At 42.5% G+C, this 19,965-nt stretch overlaps 1 protein-coding gene across 8 annotated transcripts in view; it reads right to left on the bottom strand.

The window, feature by feature from the left end:
- LOC137431761 (WD repeat-containing protein 48) overlaps positions 1-19,965 on the bottom strand; it is a 68,849-nt gene continuing 48,884 nt past the window's right edge. For 2 of the 8 annotated variants that reach the window (XM_078782443.1, XM_068123451.2), the window contains exons 9-20: positions 19,848-19,922; positions 19,597-19,696; positions 14,741-14,838; positions 14,457-14,564; positions 14,102-14,198; positions 11,514-11,582; positions 11,108-11,203; positions 7,000-7,108; positions 5,480-5,567; positions 5,233-5,309; positions 3,703-3,895; positions 1-684 (exon numbers count right to left, since the gene is read on the bottom strand). In XM_078782443.1, coding sequence (XP_078638569.1) covers positions 589-684; positions 3,703-3,895; positions 5,233-5,309; positions 5,480-5,567; positions 7,000-7,108; positions 11,108-11,203; positions 11,514-11,582; positions 14,102-14,198; positions 14,457-14,564; positions 14,741-14,838; positions 19,597-19,696; positions 19,848-19,922 — 1,206 coding nt within the window. In that variant the 3' untranslated portion in view covers positions 1-588. Of the gene's footprint in view, positions 685-3,702; positions 3,896-5,232; positions 5,310-5,479; positions 5,568-6,999; positions 7,109-11,107; positions 11,204-11,513; positions 11,583-14,101; positions 14,199-14,456; positions 14,565-14,710; positions 14,839-19,596; positions 19,697-19,847; positions 19,923-19,965 lie in introns of all 8 variants that reach the window. The other 6 variants (XM_068123449.2, XM_068123450.2, XM_068123452.2 and 3 more) reach the window with 3 other exon arrangements.

The following is a 19,965-nucleotide window of genomic DNA, read 5'->3' as shown; positions in this document are numbered from 1 at the left end:
GAAGGCTGCATGCTTTTATTGCAAATTATAATACAGCTAAAGCAAAGAATTGCACTCAAATCCATTGTGAAAGCATTATTATTATTATTACAAATTATACAAAGTTATTTTTAGTAATGTACATGTTCCCATGTTCCCTCTTTTGGCTGATAAATTATATACAATGTACTTGGAATGCCTTTGCACAAAAGAGCAGCGAGTTATTATAACAACATCTAAAGTGCCCACGGCAGGCCGCAGTCATCAAAACGATGCTGGGATCCTGCCTTTGGCAACAAAGTTGGCGAGTGCTTTGTATGTATGACGTCCCTTCCAAGATCTGTGGGATTTTTGCATAAAATCTGAAGCCATTTAACACGAATAAATTACCATCAGTAATGACCAAATATGCCTCGAAAGATACAAGTGATGACAGCTACATATTCTTGCTCTCGAACCAGGACAGTTTCAATTGAAAATGTGATGCTTTGTGTCCATTAAGTGAATGGCAACTTCAAGGGATAAGAAAAATGAGCGATTTGGAGGGTGGTAACTGCAAAAGCACACTTTGGCAAAGATGGTGAAGGTTCTGCGTATGCCAGAAGACGACTAAAGAAATTTTTGCCGATAGTGAAGCGTTAGGTCTCCCCCACTCTTCCAAATGAAATGCTTAACCGTCCTCAGGTCCATGTTGGGATCGAGCACCTGAAAGAAATTACAAAAGGATAACATGCTATCATATTCCACATTTCCAACGGGATTATCAATATTCAGCATCTTTACAATCAATGCCAAAATCATATCAAAACTTAAGAGTTCGTGGAACACCTTACCCACACAGTCTTGAGAAGCAATGATATGGGCGGGTTCTGCGAGTGGCGAATTTGATTGGTCGTGATGCCGTAAAATGCCTAATATTTGTCGAAGTACTGATAAACGGGTTTTCAAAAATGTCAAAAAGGCGATTTGTGTCTCGTGTTCAAGTGTATAATTCAATGGAAATAAAATAAAGATTTAAAGGTTGTAGAAAAAACAAGACCAAAAGTCTAACAGCGGCGTAGCCGGGCTTGCAAAATATTATAAACCACAAACACATATTATTAGCTTTTCAAACAGTCGCCAATGCTGCTTATAACATGAAACAAAGAAATTTGGCGGAAGCTCGATATCCATGAGGTAAGTTGTACTTAGAAAACTGAGCGAAGATCTACTGTAATCTATATACCCCACAAGGGTTGGAGGTGTGCTCATTTACCAAGCAGCTAGCTAGCGTTTGCCAAGCGAGCCGTTCCTTAACGGTTTTGAATGGAGTTCTTGCTCGAATGCTAAAACCACTTGGCGATCTCTCCACAAGAAACTTGGTAAATGAACACAGACCCAATGTTATTGAGACCTGACAATAGATCTACTGTTATCTATCTACCCCAAAGAGGAATGACCCTTTCTGCAGCTCCCATAGTGAACGGGTGTAGGCCTACTAGTAAATTAAAATGTCGGTCGGTGGAGCAGCCATCGTAATGACATCATATATGACGTAATGACATCATAGACGTAATGATGTAACAGACACAAAACTGCCGCTACTTTAATATGTACAACATGATATATTTTAACTTCCAGTAGGTTTGCAGTCACTACAAAGGGATTCGTGTTATGATTACATTTACTATAATATTAACGTTATGTTATTATCAATTCGAAAATGATATTACTATTAAAAAACCGAGGTGAATTCCTTACTTCCGCGATTATTAATATTAGTGCCGAACACCGCTCATCATTGATCATGAACCATACACCGCTTCAACTCATAAACCTTCCATTCACGACAGGGATGAAAGTATTATGGTTATATTTACGATATTATTATTAGGCAAACAATGCTAATGAAACGATACACTACTGTATTAAGAAACCGGGGCTCAATTTGTCTGATGCGGTCCGAAGATGAGTCATAACGCCGAAGGCCTATACGTAGCATATTGTTGGAAGAGACGTAACGCCGATGCTTTCGATATTTGATGGTCATTTTAACAATCGGTTTTTTGTTTGTTTCACACTGAATGAAAAACGTGAAGGTAGAGCATGGCGATTGTGATATATGACAGGTTCGACGATCTGTTCGGCATATAAATCAAAATGGCGGTGTGTGGAGAGTCAGCCGTTGTATGCCGTAATGACATCAGACGTAATCACATCACCCTGTCATGTGACCAGATTATCAGCTCTATTGGAATACGTTTGAGGGGACATACATACATACATACACACATACAGACATCCAGACAGACAAACAAACACTGTTCGAGACGGCTCTGCCCGATGGGCTCCGCCGTAAAAATTCTGGAGGTTTAATGCCGTTGGTGCAGTGTCTTTTACACCACCTTATCTAACACGTTACATTAATTCTTTGTGCCCATTTGTGTCCTTTATGACATCCTTAAAAACAGTAGATTTCCTGTTTGGAATGATTTTCAATTTTGTTTGACTTCCAGACATAGAAACCATGTTCCCATTCATGTTCAAAATATAACATTCAATTGAAATCAAGTTGTTCCTCGATCATAAACTGACGTTTGTAGACACAAGACAGACGGATTGAATCATTGCTCATCCGCGCTTTTCGCTTCACGTGCATGAGGTTATTCGAGTATACGTTAATAAATAATCTGGGCAAAAACATTTGGTAACATGAAGCTGATTGATACACGGAATCCTACAAAAGGGCAGGGCCCGTTACTTGCCAAAAATTTGGATAGATAGTTTCATTTATATGATAAACAGGCAGGAAATGAGCACGCAGCCAATCAGCTTTCAAACAAAGATGGCCGAGGGCTATAAATTCACATTTGGGCAATCTCTGGTAGGCCTCAAGTAGGATAGAACACTCAGAACTGCAAAGCTTTCTATGTTCTGATGAAAGCACTTTCTATACACTCCCAAATTTTCACTCGCCAATACATGCAATATCAATTGACGTGTGGGAAAATTACATGCCCAGACCAGGAATCGAACCCAAGTCCTCTGGAAAACCATACCAGTGCTCTGCCATCTGAGCTATCTTGGTGACCCTGACTGAGCATACAATTTTCCCACACATATGATTGCCACTCTCTTTCCGTCAATGCTTCTGGGGCACTCTCTCGTGATCAGGCCATTGGTGCTCATATGGTTGGCATTGAGTGCCTCGGAACCATTGACAGAAAGAGAGTGGCAATCATATGTGTGGGAAAATTGTATGCTCAGTCAGGGATGCCCAGATAGCTCAGATGGCAGAGCACTGGTATGGTTTTCCAGAGGACTTGGGTTCGATTCCTGGTCTGGGCATGTAATTTTCCCACACATGTCAATTAATTAGTTATAATCCTGTTCATTTATTTTACATGCAATATTGTGCGAAATACACGGCATCACGTGGTGAAGTGTGAGGATCACATCCATCACCTTTGGTGATTTTGAAGGAAACGGGATACCACTGAAAGCCGTTCATTTTGCCTTGAAATCAGTTCCATTTCACAAATTGGGTGCACCTCGTGCAGTGAACAGGTGAGATATGATAAATGCATCCCAACTGTTTTGTCTTATCACTTTGTACCGGGTGATGTGCAATGCATGTATAGATTAGCAAATACAGAAAGAAAGATAGGCTTAATTAGAAAGAAGAAAACAGAAATGTAAGAATGTATGTGTTTAAAACTGGCAAGGCAACATGCAAAACGTTACCTGATCTTGACAAAGCAACTCTATTTTCTCTTCGGCCAGCATGGCAATGTCATCTTCCTTTTCCATTTCCCTGGTTTTGTCATTGTTTGGAGAGTTTGGAGTTTGCGAATCATTCTCTGCATTGATTATCTTCTCGTACACGTGCTCCATGACCTTGCGCACTTGCAGCATGTCACTTGCAGACAGGCGGTCCCTGGTCCAGTTCAAAAGGGTGTTAGGTATGCAAGAAACTCACAATGATGAAAAATGTCCAACAATGAAACAAGTTTGCTTGGTTTAGCATTCCCATCTGAACTCATGATGCTGGCTCATGATGCTGGGAAACCATGTTCAAATCCTCTACATTGTGTGCATTTGTCCATCGTCTCCCAATATCATGATTTATGTTATCTTAAAGCACACTAATGTATTTGTCTTACTTGTGATTTATGTACAAGCTCCTCAATGAATATCAGATCAATGTTAAAACATCAAGCGACAGCAAATGACAAGCAATCAAAGAGAACATGGAGGATAGGGAAAAAGGCCGAGGTACTGTTACAAAGACGGCTGAACGGAAATGTACTCGCCTCAAAGTTTTCAATCCTGGGTTCAAATCTCAAAGAAATAGGATCCAATTGAGCACTGTCACCATGGCTGGTGATCTGCATGCATTGTTGCATCATAAAATATGACTACTTCTTCTTTACATGAAAGAAGCTTTCATGTCCACGTGCTCATGCTTTTGGATATCAAAATAATCCACAATACTTTCTAATATGGCTTAGGCCATTGTGATGCTACCCTGGCCAAATCTTTCTTGAAAACACAATGTACCTGCAAATTCCTAGGGGCGCACGACTGAGATTGGAAAAGCAACAGACGCCTTCACACGTTGCTTCAGCAGCATATATTCTAGTCACTCACAGTCTGGCTAAAAGACTTTGTTGCTTTTAGATATCATACGAGTTTTATTGCAAAACTTTCCAAAGGACTGTACAGAAAATTGTGCAGCAGAACCTGAAAAATCGCAAATTCATATTAAAAACCTTTTGATGGAGAGATGGGGCTGGCAGGATGGCCTAGACGTTCGCCCACTCGTCTCTAAGCTATCTCGCCAGGGTTTGACTCCCGACCTAGCTATAAACTGTCATCCCGGTGTTTCACAGGCAGGGTAATTCATCAATGTGTGTGCCGTCCCTCGGACGGACATTAAACGGGCTTCCCGCCTGCCGGCATTAGTTGGTAGATGTTAAAGATCCCACGGCATCCTTTGCGAAGTGCAGGGAGCTATTGCCGGCACCTTGAACAAATTCCAAATTCATATCCTAACTACTGCTGGGAAGGCAATGGCAAACCACCCAGTATAACCCTTGCTTTGGAAGCAGCTATGGCAACACCGACACTCTGTGAAGAGTACGGTACATCAGAGAGAGAGAGAGAGAGAGAGAGAGAGAGAGAGAAAGAGAGAGATCAACCAACTGAGGGAATAGTAAAAGAGGTTTGAGATACATCATTCAAGTAAAAAGCACGGAGAACAAGAAAACTTACTTCTTTAGTGTTTTTGTGCACGAATTTGAATGAGGCTGTAGATAGAATGGTATTTTGTTGAACTTTGGCATGTTTTTCTGCAAAGAAAAGAAACAAATCAAACAAGTCACCTCCCCCACCCCACCCTCCAATCATAGGTAACTTGTACTGAAGTCATTTGAGGAGTTGGGGTGTCATTAAGTTGGGGGTATAATGGAGTAGCGAAACTGCAGGAATTGTGTGGAGTAAATAATAAAAGGATACTTGCATCCACAGCAACATCGACAACCCACTGGGGGACAGTTTCGTTCAGAAGCACAGACTCGGTCTCACCCCCTGCATCACGGCAGAGCAGCCTGAAAAAAAAGTGATCTACTGATTGACCGAATATAGATGAATATAATAAGAAAATTGATTTGTGACATTAAGCATCAATTCTGATGGAAAAAAAAACGTTGACACAACAGTCACATACAATACACTTGCAAATTACCAGAGACATTAAGAATGAATAGGTCACCCAAAAGAGTGCACATACATCAACACGTGCAAGTCCAATGTACATGCATACATCCAAATTACATATGACTGACTCTTTAGAAAGCTATATGTGTAATTTTAAACAAGGATTATAAAAACATATGGGCAATACCCCTGGTGCTCACCTGGTAGAATAAACAGTATACTGCACCGACTAAAGGTATTTAAACCAACTTCAACGGTTGCTAGAAGACAGGGCAGCATGTACAATCATACTAACTTAATCATAAGACTTTAAACAAACAAACAAAAAAAAACAAAGTATTTTGGGGGGCAACCTTCCCCCCGCCCAAGCCCCCATAAACTACCTAACACCCCGTTTTTTTTTAATGCCGTGAACAAACTTTGGTACATCATGGGTGGTGAAGGTTGTGACGAAGTTACATTGGAATTGTGTGTATAATTTCTGAGAAGAAAGCAAATATCTATTTTTGGGGACAACCACCCCCCCCCCCCCCCCTCTCGTACACACCGAAGGGGGCAGATTTTTTTTTTAAATGTCGTGAACAAACTTTGGTACAGCCCGGGTGGTGAAGGTTGTGGTGATGCTTCATCGAAATAGTCTGTGTAGTTTCAGAGGAGAAAGCAAATATCTATTTTGGGGGTAAAACCTGGACCCATTTTGACCCCCGTTGACCCCCTTAGACTTCCATTTTCTTAATGCCGTGAACAAACATTGGCACATTACGGGTGATGAAGGTTGTGGTCAAGTTTCATCAAAATAGTGTGTGTAGTTTCAGAGGACAAAGCAAATTCCTATTTGGGGGGGCGGGGGGGGAGGGAGGGTCAAACGTGAATCCACTTTGACCCAGGTAAACCCCCTTGAACGCTGATTGTTTTAATGCCGTGAACAAGCTTTAGTCACAACATAACAATTATCATTTGTGCCAAGTTTGGTCACAATCCCATCAGCGGTTTCGGAAAAGTTGTAAGTGTTTACGGACTGACGGACGGACGACGCACCATCACATAAGCTCCCCAGAACTTCGTTCCAGGTGAGCTGAAAATAAAAGAAAATAGGCAAAGCCTAGAAACGAATGAAACCCATTCGAATTACCCTTTAGATCCCATTACAATCACCCTTTAGAACCCTGTAGAATTCAACACGGTGGGTTAGAAAGGTTATTCTTCATTTTTGAAGGATAGATGGACAGACATATCCAAATATTGATGTGACTTCACTGATGCAATTTTCTGTAGGTGACCCTCAGAGGTCATGGTCCTCACAAAAGGCTAAAGATCACACACCTGAATAAAGTCCGTCCACCTGCTTCCGTGAAGATCACAGGTGTGTGGGGAGGCACCTGAAAATATCCGTTGCCTTTCTGGATAACTCTGTTTTCATTCTCCCCATTCACTACAAAGAAAGAAAATTTAACAAAACAAATGTGTGACCATCTAAACAACCAAAACCAAACACAACAGGCATTTAACTTTGCATCAGAATGCAAAAGTAATCACTGTATTTGTGCTGAGATGCAATTTTTAAAATCTCAACGTTGAAGGCCATGGTCACAAACTATTTCCAAATCCAGCTGTCTTAGAACTTGGCAGACTCATAAAAAAACCAATCAGAAAAGCAAAGAAACAACTCACTCTTCCTCTAGTATGTGTGGTTGTGGTTTTCCAAAGGGATTCCATTTACCAATCTATCTAGGCCTATACATAGTTAAGCACGGCATGACAAAGCCAAGACTATATGCAGAAATAAAAATTTGAGAATATATCACGGTGATTGAAAATATCAGAGAAACTAAACAGATCACTTCCAAAATGTAATCATTTTGATGCCTGATGGCCCACCAATATCCATCGGTCCAGTTTGTCACTGAAGCGTTCTCTCGGTGTTTTTTTGTGCTGAAGTAGACGATGCATTGACGGCATAGAGTTTATTTTCAGACAGTGGATAAACAGACTTTTCAGTTTTATCGTGTCGATTTAAATTCCAATCATATGTATTTCACAGATGTACATTCGTATATATTTTATAGATACATGTATTTTACTGACGTAGCCGTATATTTATATTACGTACTTAATACACGTAACTTATAGACGTACTCACATTCTAATTGCACATACTTTATAGAAGTACTTGGTTGAAAAACGATAACGTGTAAAACTGTCTACCACCAGGTGGTGTTTGTGGCCTACGTTAGGACATTATGTGTGGACAGACAGACAGACAGACAAAAAAACCAACAAATAGGCCCAAAATGTAATACCCTCTCCTCAGATGAGGGCAACAATTAGTTAGCTATTTTCCATCTGTTGCACTCAGGGTGACATGGCGCATAATAACCCAATACAAAGTCATGACTCATATCCGAATTCTGGTTGAAAACAAGGATTACCAAGTGAAGGGAGGGTTGTAGGCCTCCAACCTCCACTTTTTTTCCTTTTGTAGGAATGCCAAATTATCCTCCCTCCACTTTGTATAAGATTCAATAATCCATGCAGCCGATTATTATATTTTCAGCATCGTTTGAAACCAAACTATTTGAATAAATAAAAAACTGCAACAAAAGGAAATAAACACCATCCCGGTAACAAAACAAATGTACCAGAACAAAATATAGCAGCAGCTTTCCTCCTCAATTCCACTTTGTCTTTAATATTCCATTTAAGGTACCAAATCCTGATAAATTTAATAAGAAACAAATGCGAGCCCTTGTAGGAATGGGGTTTATATTTCATTACTTTTTGTCCTTTATTTGCCAAGAATGGAAAACGAAAGTTAAAGCTAGCACAAGGCAAACTGCACCGAATATATATATATATATAGCTATATGTGTGAACTATATATATATATAGTTGTGAACCCTGTGTGAATATATATATAGTTGAGATTTTACATATAACATCATTAAAGGTTAAAGGTTTGCCCCCCATAGTTAGTCCACAAGCAACACGTAGGCCCATTAGAATTAGTTATGTCATAGTATGTGTAAGAGTAGGCCATTTCCCTAGTGACATCTGCGTTGTGTAAAGAATTGAGCTTAGGTCCTTTCATTTTGCGGCCACCCTTCATTTTCATCAATGGGAAAACTCGATCCCGCGCCCCATTTTGGCTGATCCCTCCGTGTGTGGTGCTTTCGCTGCCAGCAGCATTAGCTGCCCTTTGCTCGCTCAAACTAGTCGCGTAACCACGAGGTAGGCCTGAAAAGAGGGAGGAGCGCGAGGGTCGGGGTGTGGCCGCGACAAGCAGCACGTCAGAAGGCGGTGACGGTAAGGGCTCCCAGCCAACCAGGGCTGAGAGGGCATGGCTCGATAGGGCGTAGCACGGCGCGTCGAGTAAGTTCGAGAGGGTTCGCTGGGCAAGGCTATATAAGTCTTCACACAAAGCCCTTGAACAGGACTCGTGGGGAAAGGGTGTGCTGAGAGGACTGCAACGAATTGCGCTTTGTAAAAGGACTGTATGAGGACCGAGCGAACTGGCTGATACGAGAGAACTGATCAGGAGCACTCGTGTGAGAACAGCACTGAGAGGACCGGCGTGCACATGACAGTTTCGAGGCATTGATTGAGAAGCGCGTATTGAACTGTCCGTTTATTACGTACGCAGCCCCGCAAGTGTAACCGCCAAAGCCAGCCCTACCGTTCGCCCTGTAATAATCCCGTGTGCGCCAAACGTCACGTGGAGAGCTCCTGCCGTCTTTTCATCTGCTTCACGGTGCGAGTTGGGGACCGGAGAGCGAGCTGCCTGGACGTCATCCCTGGACGTGCTGACCTGGTCAACTGCAAGCCCCGTGTGAGTGTGTCTGAGTGTGACGGGCCCGTTTGTCTTGGGATAAGTATAAGACTGTTTAAGGCTGCACTGTGTATTCTTCTTCTTCTTATTGTACAAAGTGTAAATAAACCTTGTTATTCCTTTCTTCCAAATTCGACCGTTTCCGTGATTTCCTCCATTGGGTAAGCGTGGCACGATTAAGAACTGCTTGGATCCGGTTTAGTCATTGCTAACGGCTCGGGTCACGGGTTCGCTACCGCTCGGCGTTTCCACCAACACCCGTGATTCGGGCGGGGCTTATTTCCTCGTTTCTGGGCAGCGTTAGTACTTAGGTAATAGCGAATTCTTAGTCCTAAAACCCTACTAAACGCTGTCCGGGAAGGACTTCATAGGTCCCGGGTCCCGTCGGCTAGTAAAAGACAAAGGGACTAATCCCCCCTTGGTGAGGGGAAAAGGCCGACGCTGAGATCCGCAACAATATATATATTCACCATTCAGATTATATATATACACAGTGCAGCCTTGTTATAAAACAAACAAAACCTACAAACACAGGAGAGCACCTTCTGAATTACCAACTTCCGGGGATGCCTGAATATCCCGGCAGTAGTGCAATCGCTTTTGAGCTGTCTAGTCTGGGTTTGATTCCCAACCAGACTACAAAATTTCACCCTGGTGCTTCACAAGTAGGTTGTTGCAACAATGAACGTGCTGTTTGACAAACGTTAAGCTGTGTCTACCATCTGCTAGCATTCACTAGCGTATGCTAAACATCCCACTATTTTTGTATACTAGGCCATTATGTGACAACATCATCGCCAGATTACTGCTCTGATCATTCCTACATATTAGAGCAATGCAGCCGCCCTCACAAGTTGCTTTGTACACCAGGAATACAAGTGGGGATTAAAACTTGCCGCACTACCCAGATTATTGGCCACCAGAGGCTTTCAAATGTGCGAGTAAAATATTTAAACCATAGTTTTTGCTTTAGCATGAAAAATAAACCTGGTCTTCAGTGATGTCGAGGTAGGGTTGGGCTGGCAGGATGGCCTGCAGATACGCACTGTCGCCTCTAAGCCGTTTGGCCTGGTTTGGAATCCCGACCCAGCTATAAGCTGTCATGATGTTTCGCAGGCTGGATGATTAATCAGTGTGTGTGCCGTCTCTCGGCTGGATGTTAAAATGGGTATTCCGTCTGCCGGCATTAGTTTGTAGTAGTTAAAGATCTCACGGTATCCTTCGCGAAGAGTAGGCGAGCTATCGGTAGGCACCATGCCCAAATTCCTATTCCAACTACTTAGTCGAACATCAGGTCTGGCCAGCCAGTTTGTGAAAGACTTGGGCTATAAACTTTCCCCACGGCCAACCCCACAAGGTGGGAATAATTGCGGCCGTTAAAGAAAGAAGTGATGTAGATGTGCATTCAAGGTTGAAATGCGAATTTGGGTGCGGCATTCTGGAAAATGGCACCAGAATGTATTCAAGTACTTCCCCTCCCCACCCCCACGCCCCTGCATCCCTACTGAGGTTTTCAATCCTTTCACTTTCCATTGCCTCAGTCCATACCTGGAGAGAATCATTGGATGATCAAGCTTTCGTGATTCACAATAACTACCTCTTTACCTTGGTTTAACTCCATGTCATCCTCCTCCAAAGGACCTGCATGTGTTCTTGGCCAGTGCTCTAGAAGTGCTTGAAGTAACAATCCTCCAAAATTCACTGCAATGAAGAGAAAATAGTTATTTTTAACTCACTCAATAGGTAAACTTGTGCAATGGCAACTCAAAAACAAACAAATCAACATAATACAAGATTACAAGGTGACCATAGAAGTTACTTCATGCATTCCATTGCGTAGGACTATAAAACTGACACGTGTGAGGACAATAAAGTGTGTGCACGTGGAGTGTGGCTCGTGGAGGGAAGAGGGGTGAAGGATCACAGAGAAAGCATTCACAGAGCTTGCAGATTTTCAAACTGGGGGCACCACTTATGTTACATGTCACTGTCAAAACGACCTGTAACTCACCTGAAATTGATACGAAACTGTTCACAGGCATCTCTGCAGGCAAAATGACACATCTGACAGCTCTGTAAGCTTGCATACAGATAAAACAAAAATCAGAGGTGATATCACATAGCATAAGTGGTGCCCTCACACCACCCACCCCCACCCTACCACCTCCATCCTGTAACAAAATCTGCAAACACTGTGAATGCGCTTCACATATAACCCCCTGTGTATGCGTATTAATTACACCAACATTTGTCAAAGTTTGGGAATTATAATTAAACAACAGGATGCACATTGGATCACTCCATGTGCAGAACACTATTACTGCAAGAAGTCCATAAACATTTGGCTTAAAATTCACCGAGATCGGCAGGAATATCTTCATAATCAACACTTTGTAAAACAATTGATGTTAACAGAAACATGAGACAAATCGGGGTGGTCCTTATTACTTTCACCACCTGATGTGGACAGCTGTTACGTTTTTCACCCCTATCTGTTTGTCTGTGAGCACGTAATCTCAAGAAATTGTGGATGGATTCAGATGGAACTTGGAGGGCAGGTTGTGAATGTGACGAGGACGACTTGATTCGATTTTGGTGAAGATCTCAATACAGATACAAGAGGTTTTTTTATTTTCATGTGATTCTTCACCATTCAGAGATGGGACCAAAAACGAAATATAGCACGATATCTGAAAAAGTTGTTGACGAGTTATGACAAAACTAGGGGGACGAGTTGGTGCAGTGACAAGAACAAGACAATTAGATTTGGGTTCTGGTCCTGATGCAGATCCGGCCTGTCAGTGGGATACAAAAACGTAACTGTTCAGCCTGGCGGAAGTATACTAGGTGCCATTCTAGTTTTAGAAGTTCGGATTTTCAGCAATCTCACCTCATTTTGTTCTAATGTACAAATAAATGATTCACAACTAATTTTATCCATATTGATTAAAATTTAGCAGTTGCTCAATTAAGTTAAAGTTTTACCTTGTGGCTCACGTGACATCCGCATATTATTCATATGGTGAACCTTTCGTGGTGGCATCTGTCTTCGTGCAGTGCGATATTTAGCACCCAGAGGGCCCAGTATCATGCAAGATGGATGGCCAAGGCATTATATGGCCTCAAGATCTGGATGTTGAAACAGTTTAAGCTCACTTGTTTGGAAAGAGGACTGTGACATCTGCATCGTGTTGTTCAAGTCTTCCTTAGGGCATGGTTCACTGCTGCTCAAGCCATTTCAACACCTCTACATATGACCCTAAAGGGGAACCCAAACGCTCAGACCACCTCGACACTAATCTATCCCTTGATACCCTACAAAATAGATATAATGTTTTTTTCTGGCTTTTGATTTATAAAATTGGGAATTTTGCGATCTTCTTCATGATTAGCCGTGACATCACCTAGTGATGTCGACTGCCACTTTTGTATTGCTTACAGGTTACATCGTGGTACGATTGAACCCAAACGGTGATTAATTTTTGAAGTTCTACAAATATGCTGGGTCGATGCGCCCTTACTGAATGTAGTAATACAAACCGAGATGGTTTCATGCTACACCAATGGCTGAAACATCCGAGGATTGCCAGAAATAGAATGAGGTTTGTTTGAAATACCCGAATGCGTATTGGGCCTACACAATATTCGCTTTTACGCTCGGAACATTTAATAGGGCACTGTTATGAAACGACAGCAATGGCTATAGATCTTGTGGTTAACCGCCATGGTTGAGAGAGAATGCTATCCCCACGATTAAGCTGAAGAAACAACAATCACACAAAACTAAGTCCATCCAGCCACTGCAACCCTTCCCCTCACCCCCCCCCCCCCCACCATCCACCATCCCCCATCAATCTTCACCATAGCTAACAATAGCCATGACCTCTCCACACCCCTTCCACCATCCCCTTATAATCCCCCATCAAGCATCACCACCACAATACACAGCACCACTCCCCCCCCCCCCCCCCCCCCAACACCATCCCCCATCATCACCCCAGCTAACAGTATCCACAACCTCCCCACACCCTCTCCGTCATCCCCCCACAATCCTCCATTGTATATGGGTTCCCCTTTAACTTCCTACAACAACTTGTGAAGTAGGAGAAGGTGAATTAAGAGACTACATGCAATTTTCGCCAGTACACATCAAATAGTGCAGGTGATTGAACCACCGAACGCTGCCAGAAGGGTATTGCGGATGGGAAACGATTCTAATTCTGAAAACATCCTTTCGCTCACGGAGGGAGTGGGTGTGACTAGTATGGTGAAAAATCGATGAATTTAGCTTTTTAACTTTAAATTTTACCTGCAAATAAGGACCACCCTCATATGGATGTTGCAAATAACACAGGAAGGCAAAGCATGTTATTGGGGGAAGAGTGGAGAGGCATAGACCAATAAGCAAAGGGGGCTTAGCAAGCGGGAATTACACTTACCCACAATAAGATATATTTACCACATACGTCATTTACATGTAATTTACCACCCAGCAGCCCCCCAGCCAACCTCCATCACTACCACTCCCCCACCTTACTGTATAAAGATAATACATCGATGGTAGCGGATGGAAATACAAAAGCCACCGTGAACACTCACACTTGGGGTCAGCCCCATCCTGGCTCGCAAAGCCAGCATCCTTTGCAGACACCCATGCTGCAAAGCAGTCGTTTTCTTCCAAGGTAATGGTGAGCATCTGAGACAAGCACAAGCAAATAGCTTTGGGATTTGTCTTGATGAAATTCTGACAAAATACACCAACAATCATTATTTCTAAGGACCGGCAGGTGATTCAAAAGCTTGCTGAAGAACTACTGGTTTGGAAGAATGAAAATCTGGAAAAAAAACCCTGCATTATTCATGGCAGTGCCCATAGAAATACTTAGACAATAGATAATTTGCATAAGATATTAAATATGTCATTAACAATAACAATGACAACAATCGTAGTTACCCCAATTTTTAGGTCGACGGAGAACCAATTGGGAACATACAGCATCCTGAAGTGCTTCTTTATCTCTTCCTCAAAATCGACCACACCCAGTTCCTCCACCTTACATGCCTAGAAGGAAGAACGAACTTGTATTATCAGCCACAGAGAATCTGTATGGCTTACAAATCTGCCAATGAAACTCCAAATAAAGTGACAATAAAATGGGCAAAATAGATAAATAAATGGAAATATATAAAATCAAAATCAAAGACGACCTCGAAAGATGGATACGTAAGAGTGACAACCTTGAGGACATCCCAGTAGGAAACGTGGTTACTCGTATCCTTCGTAAGGATGTGACGCTTGTCATTCAGAATGTGATACTGAATTATGCTCGCCCCACCTGCCGCAAACCACACACACAGTGGGGAAACCTGTCAACTGCATTCGGTATACAAGGAGGGAATCCACAATGTTATAAATATTGTTACAGCCGCGCATTGATTCGGTGTCATATGCATGATCTCTAATAACGACCAAGCGGAGTATCTAAGCGCACAGCCGTGTTACGGGTGCTGATCACCTACTTCAATTTGTCCTTTAACGGACGTGCACAATTGCAACAGCGATCAGAACAACCCAAATTCACCCTGAGACCAAGTGGTTTTATAATGCAATAAGTAACATGGGGCAGAAATACAAATGAAGCAAGGACAATCAGCAATACACATCTCTTAAACCTCACCGTATACACACCCACAAATCAACAAATCAACGGCAGTTCCTTACTTATCTAACTTAATGGACCCAGTCATTGCACAAGAGATATACAATAGCGAGAGATGGACGAGAAAGAAAATACTCGAATAAATTTTGGCGGGACACTGCTGGACCTTGACGCACAAGCAGGATCGACCAAAAGTCCTTGCTGTAGTCCATTCCCATCCTGGAAAAAGGAGCCTGAGCGTGGCTGGTTGGATGGGGCATGGCGGAGAGCGCAGCGCTAGAGGGGGGTCGTTAAGGGGGAAACCCCATCATACTCACAAACAGCTCAACTAATCAGGGTTCCAGACTCATCTCCTTCCCCGAGCTGGTTGCACCCACCTTTATAAACCCCACCCCCACCATCAGCCTTGACACACTTAGCCCCTCCACTTTCAGCCGCTATGTTATCCCACGCAGTGTTACTTAAATTATAATGAAACAACAATTTTAACGATCGCTAAAATAAAATCCGAAAAGTTAGTGCTATTGAAGTAGTTCAGAAGCAGACCCAAACACTACCCTTATACACCACCCCATTGAACCATTATTTTGAAGTTCTGTAAAACTGGAGGTTATTGAGTATTATGGCAGGCGATTTGTGTTCTGCAGTCCTCAAGCACATAATGCAATTTTAATAAAATACAGATTGCAAAAGTTGCATAAATAAATGAATTCCGGTTTTACTGGGACTTGTTGCGGGGGGTTTTGATGCGCATGTGAGATTAGCAGAGCCGGGTAAAGAAGAATGTGTTGGTAAATTTGGTTGGGGAACAGGGAATAGAGAGGGTCAAGAGCTGGTGGAGCTGGTGGCGAGGAATGGGATGGCCATAGCTGGTTCATTCTTTCAAAAGCAAGAAAGCCACAAGATTACCTAAAAGAGTGGACAGCATAGAATAGAATTGGACTTGGTGGTGGTAAGGACGCAACAATTGTGGAGGGTTAAGGATTGCAAGGCAGTGGTGGGAAGCATGTTACTACCCAGCACAAGGCTTTGGTGTTTGTGGAATGGATGAAGAAATGGAAGGAGGTTAAGAGCAGGGATCGGAAGATTACAGGTGGCCGAAGTGTAGGGGCATCATCAAAGAATACAAGGAGAGGATGAGGGCCTGGTATGAGAAACCTAATCGAAGAAGTGGAAGGTTTGGAGAAGGAGTGGAATAAGTACAGAGCGGCATTTAGGGGAATTGCAGAAGTTTTGTGTGGAAGGATGTCAGGAAATGGTGCATCATTGAGGGATAGAAACCAGTATGGTGGACGGAGGAAGTAGTGAAGGCAGTTGGTGAAAAGCAGGATGTTTGCAAGAGGATTAAAAAAAGATCAAGGATAGAGGGGGCAACCGGGTGCGAGATTATTGCACCAAATGGGGACGAAGAAGAAAGCAGCAAGGAGAGCTTTGGATAAGGCAAGGAATGATATGGGGGAGGAGATGTACAACAAATTGGAAGAGGATGGTGGGAGGAAGATTATCTACAAAAAATTGACTTGTGACAGAGATAAGGGTAGCAAAAACATGAATGCAGAGGGGAGGCGGTGATTAAGGATGGTGGCGGGAAGCTGGCGAGATAGAGGGGTTGTGGGTTGTTGTGGGAAACATATTTCAAAGAGCTGTCGGACCGGGAAGGAAGCAACGGCAAGCTGGAGCTACCGTGTTATGTGGAGTGGAAAGTGGTAGAGATCACGGAGGAGGTGCATATAGCATTGAGGAGGATGAAGAAGGAAAGAGCACCAGGCATTGATGATGTGTATACAGAGATGATAATTGCAGTGGGAGACGTCGGAATCAGTTGGACAAAGAGCCTCTTCAATATACAGTCACGTGAAAAAGTAAGTACACCCCATGTAAAGTTTTGACTTTTTCAACATATTTCAACATACAGCTATTTGATCTTCATTTCAACAATACTGATAGATAAAGGTGATATAATATAACAAGTATCATGAAACATTTACATTTTGTAGCCCATTGTATAATTTAAATCAACATAAATGAAAATTTTGCATGTGGAAAAAGTAAGTACACCCCTGGCTCTAATAGGTGGTATTGCCCCCTTTGGCAGAAACAACCTCAAGTAGGCGTTTCTTATAACTGTCTACCAGTCTCTCACATCGACTGGGAGAAATTTTTGCCCACTCCTCCATGCAGAATTATTTCAGCTGTGCGATGTTTGAGGGGCTTCTTGCATGCACAGCTCGTTTCAAATCCCCCCACAACATCTCGATGGGATTTAGATCCGGGCTTTGACTTGGCCATTCCAGAACCCTCCATTTCTTTCTTTTCAGCCATTCCTTGGTGGATTTACTGGTATGTTTAGGGTCATTGTCATGTTGCAAGGTCCACCTTCGGTTGAGCTTCAACTTTCCGACAGATGGCCTCACATTATCATCAAGCACCCTCTGGTACAATGAAGAATTCATAGTGGATTCTATGATGGTGAGCTGCCCAGGCCCTGATGCAACAAAGCTGCTCCAAACCATAATATTTCCACCACCATGCTTTACAGTTGGTATCAGGTTCTTGTGGTCAAATGCTGTCTTTGGTTTTCGCCAAACATGTCTTCTGGTACTGTGGCCAAATAGCTCTACCTTCGACTCATCTGTCCACAGCACATTGTTCCAGAAGTGCTGGTCTTTTCCTCGGTGTTCATTGGCAAACTTTAGTCTTGCCCTGATGTTCTTTCTGGACAGCAAAGGTTTCCTCCTGGCACACCTCCCATATAGATCAAATTTGTGCAGCCGCTTTCTAATGGTAGACTCGTGCACTTTGACATCAACAGTGGCAAGAGCTACCTGTAGGTCCCGTGATGACATTCTGGGGTTCTTCGAGACTTCTTTCAGCATCTTGCGGTCTGCTCTTGGGATGAACTTGCTGGGGCGGCCTGGCCTGAACAAGTTCGCAGTTGTTTGGAATCTTCTCCACTTGTGGATGATCTTCGGGACAGTCGAATGATTGATTTCAAATTGTTTGGAGATCTTTTTAAATCCCTTCCCAGACTCGTAGGCATCTATAACCTTCTTTCTGAAGGCCTCAGAGAGCTCTTTTGATCTAGGCATAGTGACGCCACACACTTCAACAACAAAGAGCAAACCAAACGAAATGTCTGAGGTTTAAATAAGACAGGTTCCTCCAAGATCCTCTCTCACGGTGTTCTAATCATTTGCACCTGAGCTGGTGCACCTGATTCTAATTTTAGGTATTTGAAGTAGTGATAAATGTAGGGGTGTACTTACTTTTTCCACATGCGAAATTTGCATTTATGTTTATTTATATTATACAATGGACTAAAAATGTAAATGTTTCATGATATTTGTTATATTATATCACCTTTATCTGTCAATATTGTTGAAATGAAGATCAAATAGCTGTATGTTGAAATATGTTGAAAAAGTCAAAACTTTACACGGGGTGTACTTACTTTTTCACGTGACTGTTTGTATAAGAGAGGGTTCAATTCCGGAGGATAGGGTTAATAGTGCCGATATTGAAGGGCGATCTGGAAGATCAGGAGAAAAACAGGGCTATTGCTCTCCTAAATCATGTCTTGAAGGTTCTGGAGAGGATTTGAGATGGAAGAATAAGGAAGAGTGTGGAGAAGGAGTTGTGTAAAAGATCTGAGCCAAAGCAAAAACAAAGATTGGTCTTTCTATTCATGTTCAAATTAGTGTTCATTATATAATATTCAAATAAGTTGTTCCTCAGTCATAATCTGAGGACCATAAACTGAAAAGAGAGACACATTAACAAATTGTTTAACCACACTTTTTGCTTTGTGTCCATGCAGTAACTCGAATGACACTCAGTAGAGCTGAGACATCCACCAGGCTGAACAGTTTACATTTTGTATACCACTAATAGGCCGGATCTGCATCCGGACCTGAACCAAAATCTAATCACCTGGACAGACAAACAGACAAACAGACAGGGGTGAAAACTACCCTTCTTCCACCTTTGGTGTTGGAGGTAATAAAATGAGTTCCCTTCCAAGGAACTTTGCCACAGGAGGCCATTCGGCCCATAAAAACTTGTGTTATTATTACTAATCTATGGTTGTTTGTCCTTTTTAAATACAGAGCGTCGAGCAAAGAGACAGCAAGTACCATTTTTAAAGGTAGGACTCGGCCAGGTTTCAAACCACCGACCTCCCAAACTCAGATCGGACACTCTAACCATCATGCCATTGAAGCTGGTATCACACAATCATTTAAGTTTTTGGGATGAATGGGATGGAGAGAAAGTGTTGAACCAAGTGCAATCAAGAAGAAAACAAATAACATGCCAATGCAACATAAGCATGGACTTTCTTTATTTTTTAACTTCCATATATACAAATCTCCCTATTATTCTCGAAACCTCACCATCCAAAATTCCCGTCCCTCGAGCAATAGTGCATCATCACACCTTTAATCACGTGATCGGGTTGTGTGCACAGGGGTGTTAGAGAGACAGCACAGTCGTTGTCGTAGTCCCCGGACAGTCGGAAGTTATGCCCCTTTAAAGACTGCAAAATGAAAACAAATTTCAGTGTGCTGTCCAAGCATACTTGAAAACAAATCCCACAAACAGGGGTACATGGTACAACTTGACCAATCACACGTACGACAACAGAATTACTGCAACCGTCCATTTATCGACAGAGGTGCCGCACTTACCCATTTATTAACCGATGACTGAGTTGTCGAAACCCAAATGGCATGCGGTGGATCAGCTGATCGGTCAAGCTCCAGCTGTGTGAAAGAGTGCATAACGTTATGCCTTTCGTTTTTGTAT

This window comes from Myxine glutinosa, chromosome 7 (genome assembly GCF_964187855.1).
Source record: "Myxine glutinosa chromosome 7, kmMyxGlut1.1, whole genome shotgun sequence".
Classification (NCBI taxonomy): domain Eukaryota; kingdom Metazoa; phylum Chordata; class Myxini; order Myxiniformes; family Myxinidae; genus Myxine; species Myxine glutinosa.
The sequence above is the reverse complement of the archived record's forward strand: the minus strand, read 5'-3'. Positions and strand labels throughout refer to the sequence as shown.